At 37.4% G+C, this 18435-nt stretch overlaps 1 protein-coding gene across 2 annotated transcripts in view; it reads right to left on the minus strand.

Annotated features, from left to right (window-relative positions):
* TRIM24 (tripartite motif containing 24) overlaps positions 1-18435 on the minus strand; it is a 129298-nt gene that overhangs the window by 51433 nt on the left and 59430 nt on the right. For both annotated transcript variants that reach the window (XM_058724147.1, XM_058724146.1), the window contains exons 2-4: positions 11427-11545; positions 3260-3407; positions 161-293 (exon numbers count right to left, since the gene is read on the minus strand). In XM_058724147.1, the coding sequence (XP_058580130.1) occupies positions 161-293; positions 3260-3407; positions 11427-11545 (400 nt within the window). The remainder of the gene's footprint in view (positions 1-160; positions 294-3259; positions 3408-11426; positions 11546-18435) is intronic.

The following is an 18435-nucleotide window of genomic DNA, read 5'->3' on the forward strand; positions in this document are numbered from 1 at the left end:
TATCTGTAGTGACCAAGTTGAAAAATCCTGGAACAGGCCAACATACTGTTGGCCGAACAAAACTTCATTTGCCGACTGCCATCTGGCTAGGGTGCCAGCAGCCCTCCAGTCCTCATAAGGCTTACCATACATGTGTGCACATAATTAAAGATGACAGTACCTATGCTCTTTATGTTCTAACAACTGGCAGTCCCGGCATGTCAGTTTGTCACATGTTTCACAGTAAAGCTTCAGCTGCTCCTTCTTATGAAAAGGACAAAACACTGGCCGCTGACTGGTCACACCTACTGCCTCTGTACAAACAACAGGAGGCAAAAAGAAGAAAATTAACATAAGCGAATACTACACAATTATTAGATTGTTCATTTACATTTCAATCCGTTGAAATATAAAAGAGCTATAAGCAGTTTCACTGACACCATCACTACTACTAGGTTTGTGGTACAGGGACACATGGTAGTGTGGTGAGCACAGCATAACGTGCAGACTTGTCCACTCACTATGTTGTACACCTGAAATTAACTTGACGTTGTGTGTCAACTAGACTTCAATTAACATCAAGAAAAAAGACACAGAATGTTAGGTGTTCTCAGCATTTTAGAAGGAAAAGATAAATAAGTTTTTCATTCCAGAACTTCAAACTAACTCAGGAGAAAAATAAAGTATGTAGCTTAAAATGTGCTTTATGGAATTAAAAAGTCTTAAGAAAATAAGCAGATAAGTGACTGTGACCCAACTCGATGTTTTCCACTCCAATATGGCAGAAGACTGTTTTAAATGGAATTCAGAAAATCTAATAAAAATGTATAAAGAACATGATTAAAAAAGTTATTTACCCACTTTTGCAAAAATCCTTAGAGGGTACCCACTAACACAGAAATAATCATAACGTTTTCCCTATATACTGTAGTCCTCCATGTAACTTAATAGTTATCCAGAGTGAGGATAATATTGAGCAATGCTTATGTATTATGTTAAATTTTAAAAAAATCAGAATACAAATAAGTATAATAAATGACTCAACAGTAAGCAGTTATTTCACTAATAATTAAGGGTAAAATCCAAACATTTCAGAAATAATCCCACTTCTAGAAATAACCACTAGTAATAACCTAGTATGTGTTCTTATGGTTGTTTTTCTTTGTATATAACTACATACACTAGCAGGTATTTTGTTTTACAATATTGTCTACAGTAAGTACAGAGCTTCTGACTTAGACAATTAGAACATGTCATTCATTTATAGATTTCCTTTACCTATTGGAGAATTTAGATCCTGACTCAGTCATCTTCCTAGTCCTCAGGGTCACCATCACTCTGGATGAGTTAGAAGTTTACAGATTGCCACATAAAAACAAGGCTCTCAGACTTTCTCATCTCCAGAGACCTGTACTCCATTTTAGCTCCTTACATCATGGTCCCACCCTAAACTTTGGATTGTGCTTAATTGGTTCATTTCTCTAATCACAGATTCAAACATCCACTCTAATAACGTCTACTTTTTAACCTTCCAGTTTTTAGTTAACGGCTCTCACTGTGCCTCCGTGATCTCTAGTTCCCAACAATTTCTTTCATCCTATCAACTGACAATACTATCAACTTCATCTCCTTTATAAAGTTGAAAAAAATCCTTCATTTCAATAAATGCCATTATTTGTACCCCTTCTCTATTGAACTTCCAGAACACCTGTCCAGCTAAACCCCAATCCTAGAGAAGTTCAATTCTTCTCTATCTATACCAATCCCCACACTGCTGAAGCCTGATGGAGGAAGTTTTAAGGCCTATACATCAAATGTAACCTCAATGCTACCAAACAATCTGTTTCTGAAGTTGGAGCTCTCTTCCAACTAGAGTTCTTTCAAATATCCCTCACATTCCTTACCTTTAAATCCTATTTCCTCTCCTTTGTTTTTCAGTAGACGGCTGAATTCACAGAAAAAGAAGTCTGTCTAGCAGTAATCTGTTCAACATGTCTGAACCTGTACCTGGCCTCTTTTGCCTTTTCCTCATCAGTACCTTCAGAAATCATACTCCCTTTTCCTGTGTCACCAGAATCCTAGCTTCATCCCGTTCTTCCTCCTCTTCTTGCATCTTACTCTCCAGGTACATCCAACAGTCTCCCTCTGTAAATGTGCACCTGTACTTCAGTTTTCCCCACCCTCCTCCTTCTATTCGTTTGTCAAGCCCTAGATGTGGCCTCCAACCTAAATCTCCAAATCTGAGTCTGATGCTCCTTTGATGTGCTCCCGTGGAACTTATGAGACCAAACTATGATTGCTAATTTGTTCTAGTCTTCATCATAATAACTCTTGTGGGGGTAAAAGTGTCTGTTTTATTTACTTTTTCATCTCTAATACCCAGCAAAATTCCTGGAATATAGAATAGACATATGAACACTGGTTGACTTGAATTAAAAGCAATAAACTAATTTTTAAACAAAAATATATTAATGAGCCATAAAAATTAATGAAGTTCTGATAAATGCCACAACATGGATAAACCCTGAAAATATTGTGGCGAGTGAAATAAGCCAGACACCAAAGGACAACTACTGTATGATCTTACTTGCAGAAATAAGCAAATTTGTAGAGGCAGATAGTAGATTAGGGGTTAGCAAGGGCGGAGGTAAGAGGAGAATGAGCATTATTACTTATTGGGCACCGTTTCTTTCTGGGATGATGAAAAAACTGTGGAAACAGACAGTGGTGATGGTTGCCTAACACTGTAAATGCAATTAATGCGACCGAATTGTACTTGTAAAAGTGGTTTGAATGGCAAGTTTTAAGTTACATATATTTTAGTACAATAAAATATTAGTAATCTTTATAAGCGATACAATAAAAACTGAGAAGCCATAAATTACATAAAAAGCAGAGCTTCTTCAGTTATCTACATATCAAATATCACAAAACCGGTTTACCACAACAATATCAGAGGGAAAAGAGTTGTAAAACTTTTGTTAAGCCCACCTCTTGTCACACCTTAGAAATAAGTGATGAGAGAAGTTTAAAAAGCAACGTTTTTTTCATTTGCTGTACATTCGCACCAAATTAAGCCATTTATAGGAAGAGGAGGGTTTATATTTGTCATTTATATATGTCTTCAAATTTCAATTACAATATACACCTCCTTTTTTTAAACAAAAAAAAAGAAAAAAACAGGAGTCTATTACAAGTGTATGAAAACAAAGTCAGTATAGGAAGGAAGATATGGGTGGGAAGGATAGAGAAAAAGAGGTTAAAAGAACTAATTCATTACCTGGAGATACTTCCTCCTTCTGTCTCACAGTGTGGTCTTTTGTGAACTTCACTCTTTGATGAGCTCTGATGCATGTCTTGCAGAGCCACTCAACACACTCTACACAAAACCCATTAGCTTCTGCATTGTCCTCACAGCTTGTACACACCTAATAAGAGAAACATGTCATGTCAATTTTTAAGAAAAATGAAAAGGTGGTCAAACAACTCGTCATATAAAAATGATATACCAACCATACTTGGTCTCTATCGGTTATCTTAAGAGTGCTTATAAATTTAAATTTATAAACTTATGAAGCGGATATATAATACTGTCCTTCATTCAATATACAAATATTCCAGGCACTGTGCTAAGTGCTGAGGATAGAACAATGCGAAAAAGCAAACATGGTTCCTGCCCTATGATCCTGAGTGTCCTAGATGAGAGTGTGGGTTCATATCCCAGTTCCCCACTCATCAGCTGAGTAGTCTTGGGCAGGTTACTTAGAATGCTCTCTAAAATGAAGTTAATAACAGATTTTATTGAGTCGTGGTGAAGACTAAATGTGAAGCACACAAACATTACTGTAAGGCTCACACCAATACACAATTACACACTGAGAAGTGACATAAAGTATGAGAAGTTATAAGAGCATTATGATAGGGGAAACGATCTCATTTTAGTGGGGCTGGAGTACTGCAGAAAGTGAGAGATTACCCAGGCAAGGCTTTCTCTAAGGAGATCATATTAACATTAAGGTATGGAAGTTGAGTCATCAGTTATTAATGAAAAACCTTCTAGGCAGAGAGAAGAGCATGTACAATAGCCTCCAGGCAAAAGGAGCACAGCAGGTTCAAAGAACTGGCACAAAGTAGGATCAAGGGGAAAGACTGGCAAGAGAAGAAGTGAGGGGCAAGGCAGGCAGGGGTCAGATCAAGGAGGATCATATGACAATTTTGGTCCTTGTCTGATGAAGTCTCCTAAAAGCTTTTAAGTAAGTGACATGGCCAGATTTGCAATTTTAAAAATCACTGTCACTGCAATATACAGAATAGATTAGAAAAGGGGGAAGTGTTTCCTGCAGAGACAAGTAAGAGGGTTTTTTCAATGTTTTAGGTGAGAGTGGGTGGAAGTGGGAATAAATGAGGGAGATTGGGAGTGAAACTGACTGGTTCAGAAGATGCACTGGATACGGGAGGTGAAGAAGGGAAAGCTTCTTTGTTTCCAGCTTGTGTAACTGTACATGGTGTCACTATTCTCTGGGAACAGTTATTAAAGTTATAGAGAAGCAGTCCTTATGTTATCTTCTGTGATGGGGAAAAGAAATTCCGCCCCCCTCCCCCTCAGTTAGTGCTTTACCTTAGCTAAATTCCAAATACGTGGATAACATTTTCATTCATCGAACCTGTCTTTTCTTCAGCTCTTATCTTTAACCTTTCTAACATCATTAAAGCCCCTGGCTCCTACTTCCTAGAAACCATTTGGATTCCTTGGTATCTCCAGATCCTCTTATCTCCCTGATGCCCTCTGGATATAACCCTCCACTCTTCCTCCTCCCTCTGTAGATTTTTGTTAGAATCGGGAATTGTCTCATCCTTACTGCCTTAGCTTCAATTATGACGTCTTTAAAGATATAACCTAAAATTTAACCTCTAGGCTGCACTATGCTACAAAAAAGAATGAGGACAGGGCCGCCTGGGTGGCTCAGTCGGTTAACCGTCCAACTTCAGCTCAGGTCCTAATCTCACAGTTCGTGGGTTCGAGCCCTGCGTCGGGCTCTGTGCTGATAGCTCAAAGCCTGGAGTCTGCTTCAGATTCTTTCTCCCCTTCTCTCTCTGCCCCTCCCATACTCATGCTCTGTCTCTCTCTCAATAATAAATAAAGGTTTAAAAAAAAAAAAGAATGAGAGATCTCAGTATATGAAGTAAAATAAAAAAGCAAAGTAGAAAAGTAAATCATGCTAGTGCTTATCTAAGAAAGATGGGGATGGGTGAAATAACATTTGCTAATATTTTTTAAACATAAAATTACTTAAAATTACATATGAAATAATATTTTAAACAGAAGAATAAAGGAAATTAAATGGCTACCTATAGGGTAGATTAAACAGTGAGAGTCTAAATTTCTCTCAATATACTGTATTTAATAAATTAAATTAAATACATTAAATGCTCGGGGCACCTGGGTGGCTCAGTTGGTTGAGAGTCCAACTTCGGCTCAGGTCATGATCTTGCAGTTCATGAGTTTGAGCCCCACCATCAGGCTTTGTGCTGACAGCTTGGAGCCTGGAGCCTCCTTCAGATTCTGGGTCTCCCTCTCTCTACACCCCTTCCCCAATCATGCTCTGTCACTCTCTCCCTCTCTCTCTCTCTCAAAAATAAATAAATGTTAAAAAAAATTAAATGCCTAAAAATCAAAAGCAAATTAAACTATCAAGTGGGTGGCTTAACCACACAAAGAATTACTTATTTCAAGTAAACTTTAAAATATTACACTGTATGGTAACTCATGTTTAAATAAAAACTTAAAAGAAAGTATGATTTGACTGACCATCACCAGTGCATGCATGTAGTAATTGCTGTGTTCCTTGCTTTCTATTTTGACGGAAACAACTCTATAATTTCTACTTTCAGCACCATCTCTATTCTTCTATACTCTTACTCTGCAAACTGTATTTATGCTTTATGAGCTGGGTCCACATTGGATTCTAACGAGATGGTGCTGGAGGGAGACTGCAGTGCCAGAGGAAGAAGTACTTGATCATCTTAGCTGTCTTTTTATTTGCTTGCATTCTCCGTGAACATCAGACCCATCAATACTGCCTCACCCTGGCAGCAGCCGTTCCCTCCCCCAGCAGCCCTTAGCACCAGACTACAGTTTTTCCAGTCCTCATGGAACCAGCTTTGGAGATACTGACACCGTAGGCCGACGCCTGCTCCTCTGAGGTCTGCAATCCCAAGGCTGAGACGCCAACATGAAACATCGCCTCTTCAGAGGTCTGAACTGACGTTCCACAAGACCCTTCCTCTAACTTTGACTAGTTTCTCCTTTTTCCCTCAGCCGCTTCCTTATGGTTGCTATCTCTAGGATACTTTAAGTATTTCTTATTTACCTTTCAGTAAACAAGTTTATATCTAGTTAATTTTCAGGATTAAGATGGTTTCTGATTTTACCAAAACTGATACAGTATACCCTATAATATAATGTATAACATATATATTTGGAGAAAATAAATGATTTTGTCACTGTAATTAAGAACCAAGATTTCCAATACTGGATAAATGAGATAAATGTAAAATCAAAAAAGTAAAACCTACAAATCTAAATTGGACTTACAAATATCAATATACGTATTGATTTGTATATACAAATAATCAATATACGTATATATTGATATTTGTAAGTCCAATTTAGATTTGTAGGTTTTACTTTTTTGATTTTACATTTATCTCATCTTTTTTTTTTTTCCTAGACAGTTGCTCCTTGATATTTTCAAATACTAGGCACCCATTACCTCATAAGGAAGCACACTTTATTTTTGGAGAGTGCACTACTGAGCCAGATGAAATGCCTCCTCTTCTTAAGGTCTTCCAGATACAAGAATCTCAGAGATAGACGTTATGTCCTCCCTCAGTAACTTCTCATGAGCCTCAAATCAGGCTGTTTGCTTAGCAGTGGAATACATTCATATTTGGTAATCACAAACTTTACTCCCTCCGCTGAATGTGAATTTTCAGCAGATCCACGACTCTCCTGATAAATAAGCAGTCTTCTTGGTGCTGTTCACATGACCCTTCCATGGCAGTGAGGGTAGGGAAGGGAAACAGGGAGCCTTCTGTGACCCTCAACAGGGTCAAAGTAGAACCTCAAAGAATGGCTGCACTAGAGATGATCCTGACTCTGGTTATCCTAAGGGACAGCCCAGAAGCCAAGGCTACAACCATTATTTCTCATATACTCTGCATGACACCAGGTTAAACTACTAGCCAGCTCTGCAGAAAACTAACAGCAACAAAAACGTCACAGTTGGACATTTGATATCATAAAGAACAAATACTTGTACACCAAATTTTTATATTATTATCTACCGGTTTGGGTATCAAGGGGATGAAGATTTAGTTTTTTTGATGTAGAGAACAGACACTTGCTGTTTGAACTCTTGAAGTTATTTCTCACATTTTTGCTCCAGAAATTTGTTCGTTTGGTAAGTATATTCTGACCACTAGGCTAAGCTTTTCTGTTAAAAATTTGCACCTATGACTTTTCTAAAATCTCAGCCTTCTTAAAAATGCTAGTTTCCTTACTAAGGTTTACAGTTTTCTATCATCTAATACTCACTTTGTATTCTGTTTATCCTTTTCCCTGTCACTTAATAAACATTTCAGAAACTCTAACACGGTTCTTTCCAAAATTCCATGTGTTTGAAGATCCTTTGACTGTGCCCCAGGAGATACTATGTGGCCTAAGTTCAAAACCAAGCCAGATGGACTTGTTTATTCTTTTTTACTGACATATAATTAACACAGTTATATTAGCTTCAGGTGTACAATTTTAGGATTCAATAATTCTATATATCTCTCAGTGCTCAACACTTTAAGTGTAGTCACTTCTCTTTTTTAAAGTGAATACCCCTAGCACCCATACTGTGGTCTCCAGATACCATGTGTGACTAAAAGAAACCAAAGATCCTAACAAAATCTCGTCAAAACACAAAGTAGGGAAGACAGCAAGGACTACTGCGATTCTATCAGAATGACTCAGGAATCAATGTGAGGCTCCTATTGGCAAGATGGCACAATTTGATCATCAATTAAGAACAACTAACTACTACAACACCTTTTATATTAAAAATCCACGAGTTCATAAAGATACAAACACACCACTCATTAGTTATCTCTGAAGAACGCTAAGAAACTAAGTCACTATTCTAAAAATTAGCAACTAAAGGAAATGAACCAAGTACTTAACCTACCTTTGCTATGTATGTAAACCAAAGAATAAATGAAGGAAGGCTTCTGTTTCTCTTCCAGATAAGAAATATAGGGGAATGACAGAATGAGAGTGTCACAATTTTTCAAAGCCCTAATTTAACATGAAATCATGGCTGTGATCATTAATGGTCATTGACGTTAGCAAAAAGACAGATAAAACTCATATGCCTCCTGATTGAAGTACACACAGACATATGGATGAAAGTATTCTTATGCCCCCTAACCCAAAAAGGACCTGAAATGAAATTAGCTTCTACCTATTTACTGTCAGTATACACAAATACAGGAAACAGAGAAGCATGTTAAATGACTTTATGAAGATGGTCAGCAAAATGTAGAATAAGGCTAACTCCACAGGACTAACACCCAGTTTATCTAACAAATATGTTTAAAGGGAGGAAAAAAGAAAACTAGTGAAGTAAAGGGGTATTTTGAGATTAATTAAAAGATAGATTTGAGACAAATCAACCAAATGTACTGTGTAGGCCTTAATGGATCCTTATAGAAACAAAACCACTGTTTAAAAAAAGAAACCATAATAATTAGAGACACATATCACTGGATATTTGATGATATTAAGGTTTAACTGTAAAATTTTTTTACATGTGAAATTAATATGCTGGTTAGGTTTATAAAAAATTATTTTTCCAAAGAAGTACTGAAAGATTTATGGATTAGATGATATAATGCCTGGGATTACCCTCAACATAATATAGTATGTGGAAGGGTGTCAGGATAAACATAAAACAAGAGTTGATGGCTACTAAGCTAGGTATGTGTACATGGGAGTTTGTTATGTGAAACTGTCCCTTCTCTTGGTAATGCTTAAAATTATCTGTAACAAACATTTTTTAAGCTTTATCTTTGTTCAGCTATGAACTAGCCTCAGAGGTCCAGTTTGACCACAGATGACATCACCTTAGTCTCAGAGGCAAACTCAATCACATTCAAAACCAATCCTCTATCTACTTCCCTTACCTCTTAATCTCTGTGAAAAGCACCACCATCTTGGCAGTGAGGTCCCTCTCACCTCCACATCCAATCAGGTACATCAAACCTTGTGTGAGCTGTAACTTATCCCCTTCCTTCTCATATTGCCACTAGGCTAGCTCAGCTCTCAATACCTTTTGCCTAGGCCTTTCTACCTCCAATTCATCCCACATTATTACCTCTCTAGTCTTCATTCCCAAAATATCCCTAACAAGTACCCTATTCCTGAACCAGGTTTAACACTCTCCTAGCCTCACTTACCTACACTGAAGATGTCAATTTGAACTCTATTTCTAGTTTAACTGATTATAACTTCTTCCTATTATGTTTCTGTGACCAAAATAGGGTCAATAAACTTACTAAAAACTAATTGATATATAGAGAAAAAAGCAGCCTCTTAGATTTGTCCTTTAGATTAGAATCCCTTCAGTTCTCATCTCTTATCATCGTCAATTCATATCAGATCATTACTCCATCCTGTTGATTATTTATGCTGCTTTGCTTTTGAATTTTCTGGATTGAGCATGCACATGTACTACTAGAGTTCAAGTGATATGACTAACAAAGTTTATGTAGTATAAATATAATCATATATGAAAGTGAATGACACTCTAGAAGTCAAAAAAATCAGTAGTATTCACAGGGAAACTTTCAGAAGAGCTAAGTAATTGACACTGTAGTTCACATAAATAACTACATTTCTATTTTTTAAAACTGGTTTCACAACAATTGGCAAGTTTATTCTCTGCATTAAGCACTGGTTTGGCCTTTGATGAACTGTGGATACTTTATTATTATTTTTTACTTTTTTTTTTTTTTTAACATTTATTTATTTTTGAGAGAGATAGAGACTGAGTGTGAGCTAGAGAGGGGCAGAGAGAGGGGGAGACACAGAATCTGGAGCAGGCTCCAGGCTCCACAGAGCCCGCTGTGGGGCTCGAATTCACGAACTATGAGATCATGACCTGAGTTGAAGTCAGACGCCACCCAGGTGCCCCTGAACTGTGGACACTTTTGAAACAAAAGGGGTATTTTTGTTAGTAACGGATGTATTTAAGATGAGCCCTAAATTCCCACAGTTCCCCCAAGAAACCAACGAGAAAAGCTGAAAGTGAAAAGTACAGAAACTTAGCTATGTGATTAGTAAAGTATCTTAAAGATAACTTTTTAGATTTTTACATTTTAGATTAATAATCATTTTCTTCTCATAGATTCAATTCCTTCACAGATCTAGTGCTCTAAATTAAAGGAACTGCCTAGAGAAATCATCAATCAATCCTAATTCAAAAGTAGACTAATATGCTACGCTTAGTGCACACTACAGAATCAATCCCAGCTCACCTCCACTAGAGCCACTACAGTTCATCTTCCAGGGACTGGACATCTAGATAGATCTAAGGGGCCAACAGAAATGTTCTACATGTGGGATATGGAAGTGGGGAAAAGAGAAAAACACCAGTGGGCCTCTAAGTGCAATACCTGGACAATGTTACCAAATGAGGCTTTCAAAGAAATACCATGCAGAAAAGAAAGTTTTCTTAAAATGTGAAACCATACTAATCAAAGACATGCAATTTTTCATATGTATCATTATAGAGTTCATCATTAAAACAGAAAAAAATGAAAAAACGGGTCTTAAAATTTAGAAAATCTGTCAATATATAGTAAAATTGCAAAAAAAAATGAAATACATAGAGTAAAGTTACAAAAAAATGAAATGCTATCAAATACAGAATAATGGTTTCCTCTGAAGGGAAAGGGAAGGTGGGGGTACAAGCAAGGCTTCTGTATTGGCACTGTTTTAATCCTTAAGACGAATTACTCATTATTCTTTATATTCCTTTTAAAATATTACATAATTTGATAGACATAATGGTCAAAAGGGGGTCAGACACCTTTTATTTTAGCGTCCTTCAGTAACTTAGGCTGCTTCATTAAGAGAAGGCAATATAGGGGCGTCTGGGTGGCTCAGTCAGCTAGGTGTCCGAATTCAGCTCAGGTCATGATCTCGCAGTTCATTCGTTCAAGCCCCGCGCTGGGCCCTGTGCTGACAGCTTGGAGCCTGGAGCCTGCTTTGATTTTGTGTCTCCCTCTCTCTCTGCCCCTAACCACTTGCATTCTGTCTCTCTCTCAAAAAATAAACAAACATTAAAAAAAAAAAAAAAAAAAAAGAGGAGGCAAAACATTTTAAGGCTTAATACACTTACCTGATTAGACTTTTCTACTGTACTGCTGGGAACCTCAGTAGTGTCCTTCACAAAAAAATTATCTATGATGTGTCTCTCTGCACATTCTTGGCTGCAAACTGGACATCGAATGACGCCAACTGGGAAAGACAAAATTGCGTTCTAAGTTTTTTTGGTTTGTACAGCATAATGATTTGACTGTTTGTATTTAAATGCAAAATGATCACCGCGATAAGTTCAGTTAACATCTGTCACCATGCAGAGTTACAAAAGTTTTTGTGAGAAGAATTTTCAAAACACTCTCCAAGCTACTTTCACATATGCAATACAGTACTGTTAACTACAGTCACCATGCTATATATTACATCCCTATGACTTATTCCTTTTATGAATGGGAACTTGTACCTTTTGACCCCTTTCATTCATTCCACCCACCCATGATCCCCTACATCTCAGGCAACCACCAATCTGCTCTCTATATCCATGAGCTCTCATTCTAAGTTTTAATACAAAAATACAAAGCACTTAAATGAGCACATCTCACTTAAACTGTAACTGGTTTCTTTTACAATGTCCACTCTCTTCAAACTCATACCTGTCACTACTTAACACAAAGCAATTCAGTTTATATACATATATGGATTATAAGTATGCGTGTGTGCACCATAAATAAAGTAGGTGTGGGATATACCTAATAATGACTAAAACTTCATTATTCTAAATGAGATCCCCCCCGCCCCCCCCCCCCCAATAAGCATCCCTATGGGCTGCTCTTTTTATCGTTTAGCAACTTCTCCTAGCAGTGGTTTTCAAATATACATGTATAGAACCACAGGGGAGATGTTTAAAAGAAAAGAGTTCTAGGGGAAACTGAGTGGCTCTGTCAGTTGAGTGCCAGACTCTTAATTTTGGCTGAGGTCATGATCTCACAATTTGTGGGAGCCCAAGTGGGGCTCATGCTGAGAGCACAGAGTCTGCTTGGTATTCTCTCTCTGCCCCTCCCTCGTTCACACTCTCTCTCCCTGAATGAATGAATGAATGAATACAGAGTTCTGATTTTCTCTGGACCTATTGAACCAGGATTTCTGAAAGGGGAGCACAAAGATACTTGTTTTGCTTAAAATCTCCATGGGAAATTATTAAGAAACACTATTTAGTTTCCTTTAACAAGTGCAAACAGTGTTCCTTTGGGGGAGGAGAGAAATCATCTTCCATAGTACTTGGTAAATCAATAAATAATTATGAATTGATTAAGATCTAAATTTTTGACTAAAATTTTAAAAATCTAACATTCATTTGATGCTGTAATTTGTACCAAGGAGACTGCAATAATGTTCCCGGGTACATTTTTTTGGAAAATGAAATGCATATGAATGAATACAAAGCAACCCAAAGGCCATTTTCATTTGTATACACAAGCACTATTTTTTTTAATTAAAAAGAACCTATTTTACTTTACAATAGCAACAAAAATATACTAACTACTCAGAAATAATTGTTTTAAATATATAAGGTCATTGTGGAGAAAAATGGTAAGCTAAATTTAGAAACCTTTAAAAATACCTAAGAAAAATCATGTTCGTGACGATAAAGATACTAATTCTCTCCAAACATCTATACATTCAATGCAGTTTTAATAATCCCAATAGGAATTTCAATAGAATTTTGATAAGCTGGGAGACATTGTCTACCAAATAACAAGACTTACTCTAAAGCTATAGTAAATAAAATGGTGTGAAATTTATGTAAGGATAAAAAAATGGAAAAGAATACACATAAAAGGGTCACATATAAGTACATTTTATACATGACAGATGTGGCAGTAGAAATCAATGGGAAAAGGGATGAACTTTTCATGGTGCTATAGTTCTCTAACATGGGAGGGGGATGAATTAGATCACTACTCAGTTAAAAACAATAATTCTTTTTTTTTTTTTTTTTCAACGTTTTTTATTTATTTTTGGGACAGAGAGAGAGCACGAACGGGGGAGGGGCAGAGAGAGAGGGAGACACAGAATCGGAAACAGGCTCCAGGCTCCGAGCCATCAGCCCAGAGCCTGACGCGGGGCTCGAACTCACGGACCGCGAGATCGTGACCTGGCTGAAGTCGGACGCTTAACCGACTGCGCCACCCAGGCGCCCCAAAACAATAATTCTTTTAAAAGATTAAGAACTTTAAAACTTTCGCAAGGAAATGTAAGAAAACATCTCTGTAACCTTAGGGCAGGAATAAAATTCTCAATCAAGAAACAAAAAGCAAGAGATTAAGGGAAATATTAATGAATTCAATTTCACTCAAGAACTACAGCTAGTCTAAAGATACACCGAACACGTGCTGACAAAGAATAATAAAAATCCACAAATTAGGTGACCGTGCATTTCTAAAAAGAGAAAGACTGAGTAAACATATTTTTCCTTATTCCTCCAGATAAGTACAGCTAAAAACTCTAGGCCTTCTATATGAAACAATCGTAAGAACACTGAAAGGTAGAGAGAAGGCGGCAGACTAGCTACAGATCTCAGAACCCAAGGAACGACAGAGATAAGTTCACTGAATTTTCTTTTAGCCCCATGTATTCCAAAGTGGATGTTCATGAAGTCACCATCCTAGGAACATCAACAGGTGTAAACAAAAAAAAACTATCCCACAGTACCCTTCTGTGGAAAGACGGTCCAGGAAAGGGGGAGCCTACCAAGACCCAACTTTTAGACAATAACTGCTCTACTCCAGCCAAACACCACAGATAAAACTGTGCTCCCTTTCCCACCAGCGCAGGTCCAGTGGGAAGCCTAGACTTCCACTAGCAGAAATCAAGTACCCCTACTACGCACTGCTGTGTGTGTCAGAGAGGCCTGGTGGGGACCTGGGGCTTTCATCCTTACTGGGCGCTAATGGAGCTTTCATCCTGCAGTGTCAGTGGAGACCACATGAAGAGCCTGATTTTACACTTCCAGGACATAATGAGGTACTCCTCTATCTCTACGCTGGGATGGAGTTAGAAAAGGCCTATTGGGGGGCGCCTGGGTGGCTCAGTTGGTTGGGCGACCAACTTCGGCTCAGGTCATGATCTCACAGTTTGTGAGTTCGAGCCCTGCATCGGGCTCTGTGCTGACAGCTCAGAGCCTGGAGCCTATTTCAGATTCTGTTGTCTCCCCTTCTCTCTGCCCCTCCCCTGCTCACGCTCTGTGTGTCTCTCTCAATAATAAATAAACGTTAAAAAAAATTAAAAAGAAAAGAGAAAAAGAAAAGGCCTATTGGACATTCAGAACTTTTACCACTGCCTACCAGTAACCTCCTGTCCCTCTGTCCCCACTCCTTAGATGTGTCAATAAAGAACACATGAGCAGCAGTTAATAGACATCCATTTGCCCTATCAACCAGGGAGGTATCAAGAAGTACCAAGAGACTTCCACATCATCTACTGGTAAGGAGGAGGCCCTCCTCTTCCAGATGTCAAGGGAGGCAGAGTAAGGAACACAGACTTCAATTTCTACCTCATAAGAGGCAGAAAATAATAAATATAAGGGCAGAGACCAATGGAATTGAAAACTGAAAAGTCATTGAAAGAAAAAGCTGGTTATTTGAAAAGGCCAATAAAATTAACAAACTTTCACCAAGACTGAAGATGACAAAGGAGAAGATATAATTTAGCAAACATAAAGAATGAAAAAGGGAGTATCACTACAGACCACATGGACATCTAAAAGGTAACAGAGGAATACTAACACTAGTCAGAGAAATTTAATGATGTAAGTGAAACAAACTCCTCAAAGAGTGCAACCTACTATAACTTACCCAATATGAAATAATTTCAATAGCACCCTAACTATTTGGAAATTGGCTCTAAACAAACGAAAGTACTTAGGTGTAAACCAAACAAAACATGTATTGGACTTATATGCTGAAAACTACAAAACTCTAAGGAGAGAAATCAAAGAAGATCTAGATAAATGGAGAGACATAAAGTGTTCATGGACAGGGATAATCAGTGTAATAAAGATGTCAATTCTTTTTAATGTGAGCTGTGGGTTTAACACAATTCCTAATACGCTGGCAACATTTTATTTGTAGATGCAGACAAGATTAGTTTAAAATTTATATAGAAAGGCAAATGTACAATAATAGCTAAATCAATATTGGAAACAAGAATAGAGGAACTGTTCTATCCAATTTCAAGACTGTAATCAAGAATGTCTGTTACTGACTAAAGGATAGACACCGATGAATAAAACAGAACAGAGAACTGAAATAGATCCACACCAGTAGGGTCAACTCATTTTTGACAAATGCGTAAAAGCATCTTAATGCTGAAGGTACAAAATGCTGATGAGAGATATACTGTGTTCACAGATTGGAGGACTCATTTCAGTAAAGATGTTGATTCTCCCCAAATTGATCTACAGATCAATATACTCCTATCAAAATCCTAAGCAAGATTTTTTTAGAAGTATAGACAAGGTTAATCCAAGATTTATGTGGATAAGGAAAAGAACTAAAATAGCTAAAGCAGTTTTGAAAAAAAGAAAGTGAGAGGAACCACTAACCAATTTTAAGACATATAGATAGAGTAGTTGAGACAGGGTGGTATTGGCAGGATAGACACATAGATGAAAGGAACAGAATAGAGCATCCAGAAATACACCCACACAAGCCCAACTGATTTTTGACAAAAGTGTGAAAATAATTCAGTGGAAGGAAATACTTTTCAACAAATTACACTGGAGTAACTGGGTATTCATAGGCAAGAAATTGAGCCTCAACCTAAACTTTACATTTTATATAAGATTAACTCAAAGTGGATCAGATTTTAATACCAAACATAAATCTATAAAAACTTTAGAAGTGAACAGGAGAAAATCTTAAGGGCGTAGCACTTGAAGAGTTCTTAGACATATCAACAACACAACCCATCACTAAAGAACATGGATGAATTTGATTTCATCAAAATTAAAAACTTCGCTCTGCGAAATACTTGTGAAGATGGAAAAAAAAAACCACTACACAATGGGTGAAAATATTTGCAAACCAGAGGTCTGACAAAGGATACATATCTATAATATATAAACAACTCTCAAAACTCAATAAAGGAACAAACATCCCAATTAGAAAATAAGCTAAACACATGAAGAGATATTTCACCAGTGGGGATATATACATGTCAAATAAGCACACGATAGGATGTTTCACATCACCAGCCATCAGGTAAATACAAATTAAGATTATGACAAGATACTAATACATAGGTATTATAGCTATTTTTTATTTTGGATCTCTCATACATTCCCAGCGGGAATGTATAATGGTACAGTCACTCTGTAAAATAGTTTGGCAGTTTCTTAAAAATTAAGCATAACATTAATCATATGAATTGACAATCTCACTCCTGGACATTTATTTGGTGTTCTCCTTGTATGTACTGCTTTATATTCCTAAAGATGAATAAACAGATATCAGTAAATCTTGTTAACCTGATCAAGGTCACAGAGCAGTGGAGCTATGATCTAAATTCATTGCTGACTGACCCAAGCCCAGGCTCTGTACTACTACACTTTACAAAAATATTTTAGAAAACATGGGTTAATAGATCACATCATTTTGACAGATAAGATATTAGTCCATGAATTAAGAATCCTATTTGGCTCTCTTTTCCTCCCTGGCTGCTTGAAGCTCAGCTGCCATCATGAACAACATAGTAACTATCCAGACCAGGAAGTTCATGACCAACTCGTTACGTCAGCAGAAACACATGGTCACTGATTTTCTTCACCTCAGAAACCCAACAGTACCTAAGCCAGAAATTCGGAGAAAACTAGCCAAAGTGTACAAGACCAAGGAGATGTCTTTGTATTTAGATTCAGAATCCACTTGCTGGTGGCAAGACAATTGGCTTTGGTATGATTTGTGATTCCTTGGATTATGCAAAGAAAGATGAATCCAAACATAGATGTGCAAGGCATGTCCTAAACGAGAAGAAAAAGATGTCAAGAACACTGCGAAAAAACTCAAGAACAGAAAGAAGAAAGTCAAGGGGACTGCAAAAGCCAATGTTGGTGCTGACAAAAAGAAGGGGTAAAGATCCTGCAGTGACTTGATCTGTGGTGATCATGCAGATTTTTCATGAGAGGATTAATAAACTAAAAACTTTAAAAAAACAATCTCATTTGTGTAAGGTGCTGAATTTGACCTAAATCAATTTAAAATCCAAATAAATGCTAACTTAACAGTATCTTTTTAACCATAGAGTTAATGGGGAAATTTAATTAAAAAAATTTTTTTTAATGTTTATTTTTGAGAGAGACAGAGTGCAAGTTGGGGAGGGGCAGAGAAAGGGAGACACAGAATCCAAAGCAGTCTCCAGGCTCTGAGCTATCAGCACAGAGGCTGACATGGGGCTCGGACCCACAAACGGTGAGATCATGACCTGAACCTAAGTCGGACGCTTACCCAACTGAACCACCCAGGAGCCCCTAATTTTTGTTAAGATTTTATTTTATTTTTTTAAAGTAATCTGTACATCCAATGTGGGGCTCAAACTCACAACCCCAAGATCAAGAGTCCCATGCTCTACCAACTGAGCCAGCCAGGTGTCCCAGAAAATGTAATTTCTATTTGACCAAGTGTGAGTACACTTATAGTTCCTCTGCATATATTGGTAGAGATTAGCATCCAGAATATATCCTTCCAGAAACTGGAGGGATTAAAATCTGATTAAAGAAAAATAATTCTCTAAGAAGTGTTGAGATTTTTACTTTTATCACTCATCACTATGAGTGTTTAATGGCCATGGTTGTTTCTTTTTGTTATTTAATTAGGTTGAAAAAACATTTTTTAATGTTTATTTACTTTTCAGAGAGAGACAGAGAGAGCGAGTGAGCAAGCAGGGGAAGGGCAGAGAGAGAAAGACACAGAATCTGAAGCAGGCTCCAGGCTCTGAGCTGTCAGTCCAGAGCCCAATGCAGGGCTTGAACTCAAGAACTGTGAGATCATGACCTGAGCCAAAACTGGACACTTAACCGACTGAGCCACCCA

This window comes from Neofelis nebulosa, chromosome 4 (assembly GCF_028018385.1).
Source record: "Neofelis nebulosa isolate mNeoNeb1 chromosome 4, mNeoNeb1.pri, whole genome shotgun sequence".
Taxonomy (NCBI): domain Eukaryota; kingdom Metazoa; phylum Chordata; class Mammalia; order Carnivora; family Felidae; genus Neofelis; species Neofelis nebulosa.